The sequence below is a fragment of the Ammospiza nelsoni genome, chromosome 7, assembly GCF_027579445.1.
Source record: "Ammospiza nelsoni isolate bAmmNel1 chromosome 7, bAmmNel1.pri, whole genome shotgun sequence".
NCBI lineage: Eukaryota > Metazoa > Chordata > Aves > Passeriformes > Passerellidae > Ammospiza > Ammospiza nelsoni.
In genome coordinates this window covers 20458314-20475710 of record NC_080639.1, presented here as the reverse complement: position 1 = coordinate 20475710, position 17397 = coordinate 20458314, and the positions used below count along the sequence as shown (strand labels likewise).

The 17397-nt window shown below is 36.1% G+C and overlaps 1 protein-coding gene across 1 annotated transcript in view; it reads left to right on the top strand.

Annotated features, from left to right (window-relative positions):
- The window catches only part of MYO3B (myosin IIIB), a 193368-nt gene that overhangs the window by 26574 nt on the left and 149397 nt on the right, over nt 1-17397 (top strand). Inside the window, exons 4-8 of the mRNA XM_059475789.1 lie at nt 2685-2868; nt 4273-4407; nt 7557-7661; nt 7925-8024; nt 10970-11046. Of these exons, the coding sequence (XP_059331772.1) occupies nt 2685-2868; nt 4273-4407; nt 7557-7661; nt 7925-8024; nt 10970-11046 (601 nt within the window). The remainder of the gene's footprint in view (nt 1-2684; nt 2869-4272; nt 4408-7556; nt 7662-7924; nt 8025-10969; nt 11047-17397) is intronic.

Below are 17397 nucleotides of genomic sequence, written 5' to 3'. Positions count from 1 at the left end.
TGCAGAAGTGGTTGGGTTCATACATAACTTTTCACTGTATAAATAAAAAGTGAATGGCAGCCTTTGTTAAAATAAGGATGTTTTAATTTCTGAAGCTTAACAAATCAGGAAATAGCAAAAGAAAAGCACAAACTTACTTCACAACTTCAGCCATTCCCCATAATGTTTACATTTTGTGGTGGTTTCAGGTTTTTTAAATCCAGATTTTACATTATTGAAGATATAGCAGATACTATTCTTTTGCTTTTTCGTACTGTAAAATGACTTCTGTAGGAATGCAATGATGTCATAGATGCAAAAGGTACTTTTACTGATGACAGGTGTAGAGCCTTATTTAGATAGACATTACTTGATTTCAAGAGGAGCTTGTTTTGGTTTAAGCAGGCTTATGGTACAAATTTCACATCTCTGATTACAAGTAATGCATAAATATACCATCTGTAAATGCTGCCATGTTATCACAATTCACTAAAATGCTCACCAAAATTTTTCTTCAGTCATCCATCATGATTCCATCTGTAAAAATTTTGCATTAGATTTTATTTTGCCAACATTGTCTTCTGGTACAAAGAAATGTTCATGTAAATGAAATGTTTGTAAATTAAATTAGATGTTTGGAAATACCATTTTAAGGGTTATAATTTTCAGAACAAGAGCAGGCAATGGCAAAAGATTTTTTCTTTTTTTAAGGAAAGATGTATTTATCCACAACAATTGCTTTGAGGACACATCATAATATTGTGTTGGTACAAAGAGTGCCATGCATAATTTTCTGGCAAATCTGTGTGATAGGGTAGTTCTCATAGTCACAGAGATCTTATTTTCCATCTGTTTTTGTTTTCCTTGTAAGGTTGTATCAAAGCTATTTCCAGTCTATTCTCTTCTCTTTCTTTGCACATGAATGTCTTTAGCATTTTACTTAAAGCATTAAAGCCATGTGTTCAATACCTTGTTGTGTTGCTTTTTTTTGTGACATGCAACTGTTCCCATCTTTGTATTCTCCACCACACCCACCCTGCAAGCAAACCTTGTTCTGGAGGTTGGCTTATCAGGAGCTCCATATCTGTAGCTGCTGTTTCAATGCATGTAGTACAGTCTGTTCACTGATTTCAGAGAAGTCTTTCAGCTCACCTCCTTCTCTGTTAATGTACTAGGTTTATGTTTTCAGAATACTGTTCTTTATTTGCAGCATGCTGGATTGGATCAAATACTGAGGAGCTGTCCTAATAACTTACATTATTATAGCAGATAAAGTATAATGATTCTGGTTTTCTTTTTTTTTTAAACTTGCTCCCCTTTTTTTCTTCTTTTTTTTTTTTGGCCTTCTTTTGGTAAAGAGACCAAAGCAGTTTCATACATTATTTGGCATCAGCTTTGGTGCAAATACAGGTTTACCAAGGAGGGAAGTAGAGGTTTTCTCTGGTTATCACTGATGCTAGAAATGGTGAAGAGGTAAGACAGCAAGTTTTAAAAATTATTTCAGGCAGATCTGCAGCTATCAGTTGTGCTTAGAAAGAAATGGCTGAAACCTTAAAATATAAGTGTATGTTTGAGGTGCTTGTTTGTCCATCTCCAAAGATTGGGAACTTTTGCAGTTAGTGATGGTGTTGCCTTCAGTTGCCTTTGTCACTAGCACACTCTTATGATTGGACACACTTGGACTTTACATCTCCTGGTTGAGCACACAGATAGCTAATATACCTACTGACAGCCACCAAGTGGGCAAAAAATTTTCTTCCTCAGAGAAGCCATCAAACAGTGAGCTTCTCTAATAATGATTAATATGGGAAAGTTAAGTCAATACCATCTTAAATTTAATCTTTCCTTTCTATTATTCCAGTTCAGGGACAAGATGAACTACTATTACTTTACATGAAATCCTAAAATGGTACTGTCATTTTCCTAATTTCCAGAATTTACCATATATGCAATTCCAGGATGAAAAGGCACCCTTTGCATAGGCTGCAGTGGTCCATTTGCAGGATCCACTCAGGAGTATCTGGAGAAACAAGGCCCCTCACCTGAAGATCTTCTGAGGTGTTTAGCCAGTGTAACAGACCATAGCACACTCTGACTGACTGACAGAGAGCCAAGTGCAGTTGTTGAGAAACAGCCCAACAGTGATAGATCACACCAGTGATGTACCTGTTGCTCATTTTCAAGTTGGCTTGTATTTTGATACCAACCAGCCAAGTCTTAACTTCTGTTAGTGTATGTAGCCGTGTTTTATATATATCAGCTATTATGAGGCTGTACCTACTGAATGCCTGTCTGGCAATCTCCAGGGGGCATTATGCAAGTTTATGGAAATACCCTGACATGGCTTTTTAAAACCAGAAATAGGACCTCATTTAATGAGCTGTGTTAATTCAGTTGTGTAAAATGTCCATTGAAAGGTGTGCAGTAAAGGGAAGGGTAGATTTTGTCTAAAATGTGTTTAGAATGGTGCTACATATGGGACAATGTTTGGAGCAAATAATACACTAAACTAAGGAAGGAGAAGCAGTCTCCAGTGTTTTCTTTCCATTGAGTGATCTTACATTTCTGTCTGGTTTTCATTTGTGATTCTATCTGTATTTCTTCTTAAATTAGGACAATATTTGATTTCTTTATCATAGGATGCCTTCTTTAGTACCAAGTTACTTAGGGCTTCCTGCTGTCTGTATGTCTGCTTTATTTTCCAGGAAGCCATTGTATGGATTGTTTCAATATAATTCCAGTATGATTGGACTAGAATCATTAGCTGATCCCTCAGATACCTGGGAAATTATAGAGACCATTGGGAAAGGCACTTATGGTAAAGTCTATAAGGTTGCTAATAAGAAAGATGGAAGCTTGGCAGCAGTAAAGATTCTGGATCCTGTCAGTGTAAGTAAAAAATGTTAAACTGTAACTTCAATGTTAATTTAAAAGAATTCTTAAACTTGAAATGTAAATCAAATGTGTAACATATTGAGAACATCCAGAAGGGAACAGTTTTACAGAATGCATTTAGAGGAGGAGTTTAGTACCAGCAACTGAATGGCAACTTAGAATTTCATCATCTTATCTGAGGACAGCATTTGCCTAGTTTCTGTTTTAGATCCATGTAATTCTTCTGCTACAAATTTAGTTATCTTTGCTTGGAGCATGCAAATCCTGAGGAATGCCACAGAAGCATTCCTCATAGGGCCCACTGTAGCAGGGAATATACAAGATGCAGTTAACCTTAATGTTCTTGTTTTATTCTGTGTAAAAGAATTAATTTTCACATCATAGGAACACTGTGAACTTTATGATATTTTACAGTTACCTTTTATAAGCAGATAATAGTGTGAGGCAATAATGAAGATGAAAAGAGAAGCAGACATCCCAGATCCTCAGCTCTGGTTTAGTGGGTATTAAATGCCTAGCTTCCCATGAGAACCAAGGCCCTAGTTTTCCATGGAAGATTTAACTGACAGCTGTTCAGGTTGCAGTTTGATCATGATAGCTGGGCTGAAATATTTACTAAAAAATCTTATGTTTCTGTCATCAACCACGACTGAAATCCATTGTGGTTTTCTCTTGTATGGATCTGAGGAAGGCACAGGTTTACATTTTCTAATAGCCAAGTCGGTGCAGAAATGAGCAAAGTTTGAGCGCTTAAGCACTGTTCTGAGTTGTGGCCTGTGTGCTGGTATAAACATTATTTTGTAACTGTCACAGAATTTTTTCATTAACAAGTACCTAGTAACCTTTTCCTATTTCATGGGTGGTTGTTTTGTGTCTCTTTCATTGTTTCTGGTGTATGTAATTCATCATAAGACATATTTGGTTTTATTGATGGCCCCTTTGAGGCTTAGTGAAATGTTTCTCTGTTTAGTTCTATCTGATGACCATTGAAAAAGGAATAAATCAATGGTTCATGTATTTAAGTTTATCTCACATGTTAAAAGTATGCATGATTAAAAACAGGTTAAAAGTCATACATGTGTAAATTTCTTGCTCAACTGAGAGGAGTTAATTATAATTTTTAATTATCTTATTAAGTATATTATGTACAGAAAGAATTCTTGAAGAATAACTGCTTGATTTACACAGGCTTTACTTTTTTATGTATAAGAAGAGCACAATTGTCACAATTCTATATGCATTAATTGTCCAGTATAGTGTACTTTTAGCTGCATTAAAGTGAAACTATTTAAAAGTACAAACTAAGAGAAATTAGTTCATTTTATCCATGACAGTTTGTTCTTGCTTTATTTGGAGTCACTGTATTTGTATGTTCTGTATGTTTGTGTTTTTATTTAGGATGTAGATGAAGAAATTGAAGCTGAATATAATATTTTGCAGTTTCTTCCCAATCATCCTAACGTTGTTAGATTTTATGGAATGTTTTACAAAGCAGATCAATATGTGGGAGGACAGCTCTGGCTAGTACTTGAGGTAAAAGCATTTTGACAATATTACATCTTACCTTAGCATATGTGGTTGGATTTTTATTTGTTATTGCTAAAAGAGTCACAGGCTTTCATGATTTTCTGATAGGATGATGTGTCCTAGCCTACTGTTGAAAATCACATCCAAACTTCAAAATGTGTTTAATCGGAAATGGTCTTGCATTTAATTTCTGTTTGAGTTGCTACATTATGCCTCCAAAATAAGCAGCTCTTTTTTTATCTTGTTAGAGGAAACATTAGATAAGGCATTTATTTAAACTTTTTGGAGAACTCAAGCATTAGAGGAGAGTGCAAAGTATGATGAAGTAGTGACTGGAGGGTAGTTAACAAATAAGCTGCCTACTGCAAAAGTGAACAGAGAAAGTGTAATGGGAAAGTCTCTTCTATGGTAATTTTAAACTAGAGGCTGGTGGTTGTTGGAAACCTAGCAACAGAAATGCCTTCTATTCACTCTTCTTGTTCAGTGCCAATCAGTACTCTTACAATGTCAAATGTATTTTGGTGGTCTTGTTTCCACCAAAGTTAGGTGACTGCCAAAGGTGGTTGTAAAATGAGGATTTCTTTCTAGGCTTAATTGATGCAGAACTCTGCACAGGCAAACCATTCAAGCATTTCTTTCCTTCATAACTAGACTGGTAAAAGCTAGGACTCACTTTTTAATTATTGATTGTTTTAAAAATTCCACTCCCCGTTCTTGAATGGGGAATCTTTATTTCCACTACAACTTGTGGAATCCCAGTAGAATATCTAACTTTTATGTACTGGAGCAGTATGTAGCTTGAATAACAACTTTTGAATGTGTTTCCTCTTAAATTTCAGTAACTTTTGAAAAGTGACCTTAGTATTTTTGATTTGGTGTTGGTTTCTTTTGTGTGCATGCTATCTTTGTGTTGAGTTTGGGCTTGATTTAGTTTCTGTTTTTTTTTTTAATAAAAGAGTCTTGTGCCAAAGATGAAGTGCCAAATGACAGTTTTATGGAACAAAATCCTCGTATACTCTGAAATAAAACTGAATGTAGAATTCAAACAAGTTGTGGGTGTATTTTATCAGTATGCATTTCAGGTGACTTTTGGTACATATAATCCAGATTTTGGAAGAAATTTGACATTATAAAAAATGCGTTTTTCTTATATGGAACAATTTATCAGACAACCCAAACTATTCCTTGCCTTGGAATTTACAGCATATTTATCTATGCATAACAGTGACTTGTGATATTATAAATTAATGACTCATTTCAGTAAAAGGGAATATACAAAGTATTCAGACTTTGATCCCTGAGTCTTTGATGAAATACAGTTATTTGATGTGTGACTTCCAAAATTTGTAATAAAAAGATGGATTTTTTTTTTCCTTCAGACACAATTTTGCCATGTTTACTCAGTACAAGTAGGAACTTTGATAAATGTTTGTGATGAGGAAGGCTGGCAAAAGTGACACCTTAAGTATTTTTATGATGATGCAAGTCTTGGACAAATGTAAAGCAAACTTCTCAACTTTATCGTATAAATGTGCATCTCTACACCTGTTGAAGTATTACCATTAGGTGTAAAGTGGTAATGAAGGTGTCAGATTCATTTTGTTTGAGGTCTTTGCTGAGTTTCAAGAATAGTGGCACAGCTGCAGTAGTGTTTGTGGGATACATTTTTGAGTCAGGCATTCATTTACCATATCCTACCAAACAGCTGTCAGTCTGTATTATTTTTCAGTTGCAACCAGTTGTTTTTTTTTTTAAGTTCGGGCATACTTTTATATATTTTATCTGTAGGCTATAGATAAATTTAGTATAGTCTGTCTAAACAGAAAATTTAATGCAATGAAAGCAATACAAAGAAAACTTTAGCTTAATGACTTGTCAGCAAATGGTTAACCATGGGAAGAATAACATGCAGTTTCATGTAAATACATCAAGTTTCTTTTGATCGTTGATGCTGACTTGAATGCTCCCACAAATTTATGAAATATAAGAAAAACATTCCCTGCTAATGAATTAAAAAATAAAGCCAAATTCCTACAGAATTTGTCAATATTTTAATTGATGAAATTTTCCTTCAAGGTCCTTTTCCATTAACTCAAATTTCTAGTCTAGTGAAATTTTTTTTAATGCAAGGGGAAGTTAGTAATAAGGTAAGGAAAGGATTAGCATATAAGAGAAATTAGTGGTTGAATTGATGCACATTCTTTCATAAAAGCTATTTGAAAGATGCAAATCTTGAGAGTTTGTATAACTTCATACTATTTTCCTGATTTATGCTGTGGTATTTTAAACTGATAATGTTAAATGAACTTGTGTTGAAATGCATGTGATTCTCTGGCAGGAACATTGGTAAGGGTGCTGGCCACAAACCAGCATAGATGAGAAAATTCAGCAAAAGAAAGGCAGTCAATTCTCCCATCTTTTTCTTTTTTGGTCAAACAATTGTGAATATCAAGGTAATTAAAGGAAAGAGAGAGGAGAAAGGATGGATATCAATACCTGCTTAGAATGGTATGGACAGTAAACTTAAGGTGTGGATGACAACAGGTTTTCAAAGATTCTAATTTTACCTTTTCTCCTCCTCTTTTGGTGTTTAGGAGCCAATTAGTAGAAAATGCTTGCAAGAAGCTGCTTCTCTAGATTAGAATGTTTCTCTGTTGTTGACAGTATATGGCATCAAATCTGAGTATAGATATATGGCTTCTATCTATTTTATATTGCCTGCCATCAGGAGCATTGATGGAGTGAAAGTTTAAAATGACTAATTTGTTGCTTCCCAGTTATCAAGAGCATCAATCTTTTCTGTCTGGCCTTTGCACAGAAGGATTTTTTCAAAAAGACAATGCACGTATTGTGAAAATACTCAAATAATGTAAATTGGATTTATGAATCTTCTTTTGAGATACAGTCTTGTTCATATAATTTTTATCTTTTTTGTTGCATTTTATAAATTGCACTTTACAATTTTCAGTTTTCTCTTCCCTCCCCTTACTCAGGCTGCTGTGATTTATATTAACATCACCAATAAAAGGAGTTCTGTTGTTCTCTGACTTGTGTTGTAGCACAATTTTGCATGGTAGGTGTTTATAGCCTAAACAAGTATATTGAGTAACTGAGGACTTGCTTTTTTTCCCTCTTCACAACTGCCCCCTTTCCAGCTGTGCAATGGAGGTTCTGTCACAGAGCTTGTCAAGGGCCTGCTGAAGTGTGGCCGAAGACTGGATGAAGCTGTCATCTCATACATCTTGTATGGGGCTCTCTTGGTAAGGATCTTCATTGGGCTTGCAATGACAGCAGAGGCTGCAATTCACTTATTGCATACATACACTCTCCATTTCTAGAGTGTGGGAGTGGGGGCAATATCACATGGGCTGTTACAACAGCAGGGGTTGTATGAAGGCATGTCATCCAGTGGACAGCTGTTTCTGTAGAGTGTGTGCAGATTTTCTTCATTACATTCCTTAATAACAGGGTAATTGTTTTTAAATAAGGGAATAAACTTATTTTTCTTACTGCTGGTATATAGGGCCTTCAGCATTTACACAATAACCGGATCATTCATCGGGATGTGAAAGGGAACAACATTCTCCTGACAACAGAAGGTGGAGTCAAGCTCGTTGACTTTGGTAATGACCACTTGCCCTTTGCTTTCTTGATACATGCAGTTTAGCCAAAGGCTCTGTTCGCTTTCCCCTGGGAAGGCAGAATGTCACAGTGAGACTTTTTCAGAAGCACACTCAGAATTATTTTAAGAAGGAAAAATGCAAAAGGAACCTGATTAAAGCAGGCATAAAACTTCTAACTAAAAATCAGTAATAGAGTTTTAATTTTTAAAAGCTTAAACATAATTTAATAATTTTTAAAATTTTGAAGCTAGCATTTTATTTACAAAGCTCTTTTGCATTTTAGAAGAAATGTCAGTTTCAGGGCAGTTGTCCTAATTTAAATTTAGATTTTCTGTCTTTTGCATATGAAAAGGAAACATTCTTTCTGAAATGGTTTTGATAGCCTTAAGCATATTTTTTCCCCTCTGAGCAGAAGGTAAAATAGTCCCTTGGGTCCAAAACCCAACATCCATTTAATTAGTGATTATTCCTCTTAGATTTGAGCATACCAGTCTGGATATGTCATAAGAAACAAGAGAGAGAAAGGGAGGGAGGGTGGTAGAAAGGCACTTGGCAGTGGGTTTAAAGACAGTTCAAATTTTATTCCTTTGAATGCACACTTAGAAAAAAAATTAAACAAAACTTTTGTCCCTCAGATAAGTATGCAAGGGAGTGGACAATTTTATTAAAAGTAACAGAAGCAGATCATTAGTAATATGATTTATTAATGAAACCATATAATGCATAAGGTAATTGATACTGCAAATAATGAATGAATGACATGTTTGTTTAGCAGTGCATGAAGGTAAAGAAAAATGTTCACAAAATGAGAGTAGGGTAGAATGAAATGTCAAAAAAATCTGCAAATAATATTTTTTAAAAATCCTAAAATATTAAATTTATACAGTGGAAAGAAAATTGTGTACTGGTGATGTCATGGTATTATAAATTTAACACACATATGTATTGAAGATGCTAAAGTAAGTTGTCACAAAAGAGATTCCTTAGTATCTACTAGGGACAGAATTTCATTATTTGAATTATAAAGGCAGCAATTAAAATAGTACTAGGAGAAACTTATGACCTGAAGCAAAACTTGGAGTTGAGTCCCTGACCTAACAGAAGAGAGGAAGATCCCTTCTCATTTGGGGGAATTTTGGCAGTCTAATCTTTGGTTTTACTCCATTATGGGAAAAGTTAGCTTTTCTCCCCAAAGCAAAGTGTTTTTATCAGATGCATTAAAGGCCTTAAAGACAGGCCAGTGTGCTCCACCCCCAAGTAGCACCTTCAGTGAAACTGAGACTCCCAATCTTTCTGGTGTCCCATGGGTCTCTGAGTCTATATTTAGGTTTCAGAGGTTTTCTCTTACTTTGCATGTTAGGACAGTAGCACTAGAAAATTGCAACAAATACGACAGGCTCAGAAAAAAATGAGACTTAAATCTCAAGTGTTCCCTACTGCTTAACAGTTAGGAAATGCCAAGAAATGCCAATATGTCCATGGGCTTTCTGACTGAAGAAGTATCAGGTGCCAGGCTTTTATTAAGTTGCTCTTTTTCCTGTCTTAGTCCACTGCTAATAGCCACAGAACCGTCTCTGGGAATTGGGACTGAGTCACAGGTGATATTGTTTGTAGAACTGTTTTGTCTCATTTTTTTGCAGAAAGTAGAAGATAAATAGTGAAATTCCAAGGAATTCAGGAAGAGAAGGGACTTGCAGTTGAGAAAGTTGAATGATGTCAAATTGGAGATTATTCCTCCTTCTGCTAGAGGGTCACTTACATCAAAGGCAGTTCCTCATTTTCCCAATAGTCAGTTTGAAACACATTGTCCTGCTTTGCAGAAGAACTGTGTGTTCTTGCACTGCAGCTGAGATCTGTTATAGCTGTACTTGAGGCTTGTGGAATGCCTGACAATTGAAAGATCTCAGATTAAGTACCCAAACACAGTGGATGCTTTGGATATTTTTAGGTTAATCCCTGGAACTAATAATCCTCTGCCATTTTGTGGGAATGTTAAGCAGATTTGTTGCTTGGTGAGTGGGGAAGGAAATATGTCAAAAGAAAAAGAAAATAATAATTTTAAATTAAAAATTGAATGTTGGAATCAGAAATCAAACAATTTAACTTATGAGTCTAATTTTTATTGGTAGCAGTCAATGCATATTATATGTGTTTCTGTTCATTTTTGTCTCTGGGTAATGCCAAAAGAGCAAACCTCTGTGGCTTTTGTTTTTAAAAAATTTTAAAGCAAAATATATTTCTAAGTTAATATTGGCTTTTGTGTCACCTCATTGGAATGCTACTGAGCTGAACTCATTCAATTATATGTTGACCAGAGCACAGAAGATTTACTGTCAAAGTTCATTCTGATTTGTTAATGTTGTTGGATTGCACTCTAGTTAATTCTTTTGGTTTTTTTTCAGTTGTGCTTCAGTAGTCCAGCCCCAGTCAGCAAAGCTCTGAAGCTAATGTTTTGTTTTAAGTATGTGTTTAATTCCCTAAGTACAAGCTGCAGTGTGAGCTTGAACTTCTGAGCTTTTCTCATTAGGGAAAGATTTAAGCAGATGCATAAGTGTTTTGTTGAACTAATGAACAAATTCCCTGTTTGTGATGTTCAGGCAGTACATTTCTGAAACAGAAGTTTTAAAGTCAAGTTGTAATTTTAATAGTTCCCATTTATACTTATGAAAACAGCAGAAAGATATCTGGGATATTTATGTGACAATGGAATTTTTGAGTTTGAATGAAAGTGCTTCAAACTGAGAGTCATTCACCAAAAAAACATCTCTGATGAACTGAAGAAAACAGCAAACTGAAATCAATCAAACAAATAATTTACACCTACTTTGGCCAGGCATTCTGCATCTGTGCTCACAGGTTTGGATTTTGTTTTCCAGATACTTGAAATAAATTTAGTGAAATGACAGTAAATTTGAAGCCAAGTTTCTTTCTCTGTTTTGCTGTAGGTGTTTCAGCCCAGCTCACCAGCACAAGGCTCCGTAGAAACACCTCAGTGGGAACCCCCTTTTGGATGGCACCTGAGGTAGGCAAATGTGCCTCTCTGGCTTCTCTCCATTCATTACAATACAGACTTTATTGCCACTTCCCCGTGGCAGGAGAGGATCTTTTCTTCCCTTTCTTATGGCTGTGTTTCTGCTTTGCATCTTGTCCTCTTTTCAGTAAAAGTAACATACTGTTAGAATATACAAAATGGATTTCTAATAACCATTATTTTCTTCTCTGTAGTGTTTCCATAAAATTACAGCAAATCTACAAATAAGTGAGGGTCCTAAGAATGTTATGACTTTCCAGTTAAATGTTGTATATTTTGGGGTGCTCGTCCGTGATGTAAATACAGACTGGGGGGAGGAAGAGGAATTTCCTTCTTTCCAGTCTTGCTGTAGTCTTGCACACTGCAAAACCCTGAGTGACCTGTGTGTTCTTTAGCCTTAATCATTAACTGGGGCCTTTAAACTTAGACACATGGGTGTAAAAAATTTATAAAGACACAGATTTAAAAATTGATAAAGATAATATACAGATAGCTTAGCCCATTTTCAAGTATCTTACATGATTTTACATATTACTATCCAGACATAACCTTTTGCCTTCTATTTCATGAAGCTTTAAATGTTTTAACACACTGTTGAACAAAAGCTTGTACTTTACCAAAGCAAAGTTTGTTCAACAATGTGTTTTATCTTTACAAGATAGCAATCTTTGCGCTCCCTGCTTTAAGGGGCACAAAATACTTCTGAAAGATATGGATTATGAAATTTAAAAACAAGGATTGAAACAGTTGTCTGTAAGTTGTTCAGCCTTTGTGACAGAACAAGCCTCTTTTCTGGTAATTTTGGGGAATTTGAGATGGAATTTATCTATTACAAATGCACACAGGTCTATTTCTGTAGGTTGAAGAATTAAAAGTATTGTGCAAACATTTGTTTTAAAACATTTCATAATTTTTATGCATCTGTTTTTGTTGCTAAGGAGGGCTGATTATAGCTGAGCAGAGAAAATACACTGCAGTAAGGGGTCTAAAATTGATCTTGCACAGTCTCACGAAGAGTGGTTGGTATTTCACCATCTCCATAACAACCAGTTTACGTCACAAAGGAGACACAAGATACCTTAGAAACCACTGTGAAAGCATTATTTATGGAATCACCTTGGTTGGAGACATTGCTAAAATGAGACCTCTATAAAATACTTCTCTAGATAATAGTGGACATATTATGAAAGATTTTATTGAACATGGATTATAATAGCTTCTTTTTGTGGTTCTGTTTTGCTTGAATAATTACCATCAAGGGCAGTAATTATACCAAATTTATCTTCCTGCCATGTTGAAGATATTTGTTCTCGTGGCAAAGCCAAAGAGAGAAGCAGATATTTTGATCTGAAAAATTTTGACTTGAAAGTACAGCACACATGTAATCAACGTATGTTATGTACCTGGCATGTCAAACAGGAACAGGTGTAGCTTTGAATTCTTCCTGTTTTGAAAAGATCTCTTCAAGAACCAACCCAGTAGCATAACCATAGTAACCCATATTACATTTCCATGCCTGTGTGAGACACACCAGGCTCCATAGGTGTGCCAATCTGCACAACAGCTGTAAGGTGCTTAGATATCCATTATGCTGTTGTTGGAATGGCTTTTAAATGACAAGTTGCATAACATGCTTGCTCAAATCACTGCAGTTGCTCATATAAATGACAGCTTTCAAGTGACGTGCAGGATGCATGCAATTTACTTTGTTTCTGGGGAGATCCTTCTGGTATTTTTAAAATATGCACCCAAATTTTTGTAGGAAAGATGGAAGATTAGGACTGCAATAAAATGAAAAGAAAATGAAAAGGTATGCTTGGGTAACAGTTTATTAGGAAGAGTATTTTCTAGATGAGATAGTGGTGAGATCATAAACACTAGGATGGCACTTAACTCAGTTTTTTGCGCTCATTTACAAATAATCTTCCTGCCTAAAGGTTTTTGACATGGGATAGAATTTATTTCAAACCCCAAAATATCATAAAATAACTGAATGGAAATGAAATGTTACTAATCAGAGAAATAAAAAGCATGAAGGATTTTTTTTTGCAATTGGACTTCATCTACATGTGAAACATAGGTACCTCAGTCAATGCATAAGGTAATCATGGGGTCTCATCTGGCAATGAGAAGGATGGATTTAATCTGAAAGAGGAGTGAAGAGGGGAGATGAAAAGTTTGCCTTGGAAGAAGAGACTACAGTAGTGTTTCAGAGTAGAATAAAGCTGACAGGAAATATTTTCCAGTGTAAAACCCAAGAAAATAAAACCTGGAGAAGAATGCTGCAGGATGTTTTAAGGCTGACAGATAGGAATAACTGGATATAAGCAGGAGACAAACACACTGAAAACTGGAATCACTAGATCAACCTGGGTCACAAATGGTCTATGAAATGAAGAAAACCACCTTTTAAGATTAAGTTTGCAAAATATTTCAAAGGGATTATATGGCATGGTACTTGAAATAGCAGAAGCTCATAGGAAAATAGCAATGTGTGAGGGTGGTGTAAGGAAGGTGTTCAACTCAGTGTTCTTACTGGCAGCTTTGAAAGTCGCAGCTTAACTGCTTAATATTTGAGTGACTCAAGCATCTTGGCTCCTTTTTTTTTGATGACTCTGAGGCTTGCTTAGCAGTATCAGGACAAAAAAGATCTGTCCTTGAGCATTTGTTTTGAGCAGAGCTTGTGATTCACAAAAATTTTGCTGAAAAATGAAAATACAGGTAAAAATTAGGCTGTGAGGAAGCAACAGAGAACGTGACAAGGATAAGTCAGTTTGAGAGCAGCTTTAAAGCAGACTCACTGAAAATTAATAATTGTTGTTTAACCTAATTAATATTTTTTCATGCTTATAAATGTAGACTCTCAGAAACTGAAACACTGAATACAAGCATACCAATAAAAGATAAATAAGGCAGGATAGTGTTAGTGTGTTTAAAGCTGCCTGTTATCAAACACTTAAATTACCTAAAATCTGCTTCTGTTGTGCTGAAATAAATTGTGTTATGTGCTAGCAGGATGAATCAGATTTGAAGCTTTTGTACTGAACTGCCTTAACATCTGTGGTTTTAAGCACTAACATGTCTTGTTTTCAACTTCCAGTGCACAACTGAACAGAATCTAGTTCAAGCAGAATTTGAGATTTCTTTTTCCACACATAGGAGTAGATTATCATGATCTAGCTGAAAACTTGACTCTTGAAACAAACTCAGAATATCATAGAATAACAGGGTTACAGAGTCAAGTAGATGGAAAAGACCTCTGAGATCATTGAGTCCAGCCTATGACCAGCTGTTATGTCAACTGGACCAGGGCACTGAGTGCCACTTTCCTTAAGCACTTCTGGGGATTGGGCCTCCACCACTTCTCTGGGCAGTCCATGTTTAACATTTATGTTTAATCGCCCTTGCTGTGAAGAAATTCTTCTTAATGTCCATCCTAAACCATCCCTGACACAGCTTAAGACTATGACCTCTTGTCCTGGTTCAGATTGCCTTGAAAAAGAGGCTGCCCCCCACCTGGCTCCACCCTCCTTGCAGCAAGTTGTAGAGAGTGATGAGCCTCCTCTTCTCCAGGCTGAACACCCCCAGCTCCCTCAGCTGCTTCTCATAGGACTTGTGCTCCACAGCCTTCACCAGCTTTGCTGCCCTTCTCTGGACATGTTCCAGCACCTCCATGTCCTTTCTGAATTGAGGTGCCCAGAACTGGACACAGCACCCAAGGTGTGACCTCACCAGTGCCGAGTACAGGGGGACAGTCATTGTCCCAGCCTTGCTGGCCACACTATTCCTGACACAGGCCAGGATTGCCCCTGGCTTTCTTGGCCACCTGGGCATGCACTGGCTCATGTTCAACTGCTGTTGACCAGCACCCCCACATCTTTTCCCACTGGGCCACTTTCCAGTCATTCTGTCCCCAGCCTGTAGTGCTGCATGCTCAATCCCCTTAATCAGATCATCAGTAAAGGTATTAAACAGAACTGGGCCCAGCACTGATCCCTGGGGGGCACCACAAGTGGGCAGACACCCACTGGATGCAGCACCATTCACCACCACTCTCTGGCCCAGCCTTCCAGCCAGTTCTTAACCCAGCAAAAAGTGCTCCTGTCCAAGCTCTGTGCTGCCAGCTTTTCCAGGAGTGTGTTCTAGGAGGTTGTGTCAAAGGATCATCAAGTCCAGGTAAACAGCATCCACAGCCTTTCCCTCACCCACTAGGCAGATCACCTGGCCAAAAAAGGAGGTCAGGTTTATCAGGCAGGACCTGCCCTTCCTGGCTGGATAGAATCTCTTGGTTGTCCTATATGTACCATGTGATCACACTCAAGATGATGTGCTCCATGTACAGATATATGTACATATTTGGCCCAAATTTAGTTTTAAGAATGGAAACAGAACAAGATACTTGAAGTGAGAAAGAACTGGAGAGATGCTGAAGATAATTTAAAACTGCAGGGAATATGCTGTTATATTTTACTGATAACTGCTAAAAATTACACTGGTGAATGTATATTTATATTTTAAAAGGGACATAATTAAAACATAGTTGATCCTTTGAAGGATTAGGTGTGGAATTATGACATATGACACGTGTAGGAAAGGCTGTGATATTGTGGTAAAGATATATGAGTTCTGTAATAATGAGTTAACCACAGGTAAAATCTTGGGTCTATTTTCCTGTTTTCAGAGATATTTCAGATGTCACAGTATCATTTAAAGCTGTTTCAAATCTGTGTTTTGAGTATTTGTTACCATGCTGGCAGGCGGAAGTAATGATCAGTAAGATTGCCCCAGACAGTTTTCCATTCTCCTGCTGAATCAAGGCATTCTCCTGGGATAAAATTCAGTACATTTGAGGATCAGAATAAATTTCCAACGTGTTAGAACAGTAGGTGAATAGCTTAAATTGTCTTTCTTTTCCCAATGTTCCTTTGTATTCTTTTTAAACTTTAAATCTGATCATGTGCGTGTGAAATAAGTCTAATCCTGAAACAATGAATAATATTTGCATTGTTTCAGTACCAAGTTGTGTGTCTGCATAATATAATGAAAAATTAACAAAACTAGCTGGTAAAAAAGCACCCCAATAAGTAACTTGCATTAATGTAGTTTAAAAATATACAAAGAGAAAAATACAATTTTGCAAAAGCCTTTTGTCAACTTTTCTGTTGAAGCCAATATTTATTAAAATAAGGGCTGTATTCAGGTCTTAGAATTTGGGAAAAAATAATTTAGTTGTAAATACATTTAATGTGCAGTTTAAATACTGAATTGGGAAAACAGCATAGAAAAGATAATCCCATCACTAACCTGGGCTTATTGAATCATAGGTTTGGGTTGGAAGAGACCTTAAAGATCATCTCTTTCCAAGTCCTCTGCCCTAGGAAGGGACACGCGACCAGGTTGCTCAGGGCCCCATCCAGCCTGACCTTAGACACTTCCAGGAATGGGGCATCCACAGCTTCTGTGGGCAAACTGTTCCAGTGCCTCACCACCCTCACAGCAAAGAATTTTTCCCTAATATCTAATCTAAACCTACTCTCTCTCAGGTTGAATCCATTCCCTCTTAATTTGTCACTATATGCTCTTGTAAAAAGTCCCTCTCCATCTTTCCTTTCATGTTTTTAATTAACTCTAAACAGGTACAGTGATACATTCCAATGAAGCAATTTAGTATAGTCTCATCTTGTCATATTTCAGCCTATTCTGTTTGTCAGCCCTTTGCTTACATCAAGAGATTCAAGGTCAATTTGCTAAAATTAGCTTTTTGCATATGCACATTTTCACTATACTTTTAATTGCCACCTTAGCAAGGAGTTTTGTGCATGCTGATTTATAATGAACTGTAGGAATCCACTACTTAGTATAAATAGGATATAGATCTCAAGAATGGATATACCCTTACTTTTCTGCCTGAAAGCCATTTGAAAACAGTTTTACAGTGGAAAAGTATGCTTATGTTGTGATAAATACTATTACATCTTCTCTAATAAGGAAACTTTTGAAAATATCTTAATATCTTCTGTGAAAGTATAATAACAATTCTCATATACCTAATGATAAGAGATAGATTATTAAATTAGCTCTTATTACAGTTTTTCAGTTTTATAGTCTTTTTACCTTGTAAATTACAGTACATGAGATAAGATAGAAAACATAATTTAAAAACAAAACCCCCAAACAACTGTCCTCAGAGTAAAACTTTACTGATAGAAACAAATCTGCTGCTGCTGTTATAGAACTTTTATAGAATCTGGCATCATGATTAATCAACAGTGAAATATTTTAAAATTCCACACATTTAAAGGGTAAAAATAATAAATGCTATAAATAAATGTTAAAGTTGAA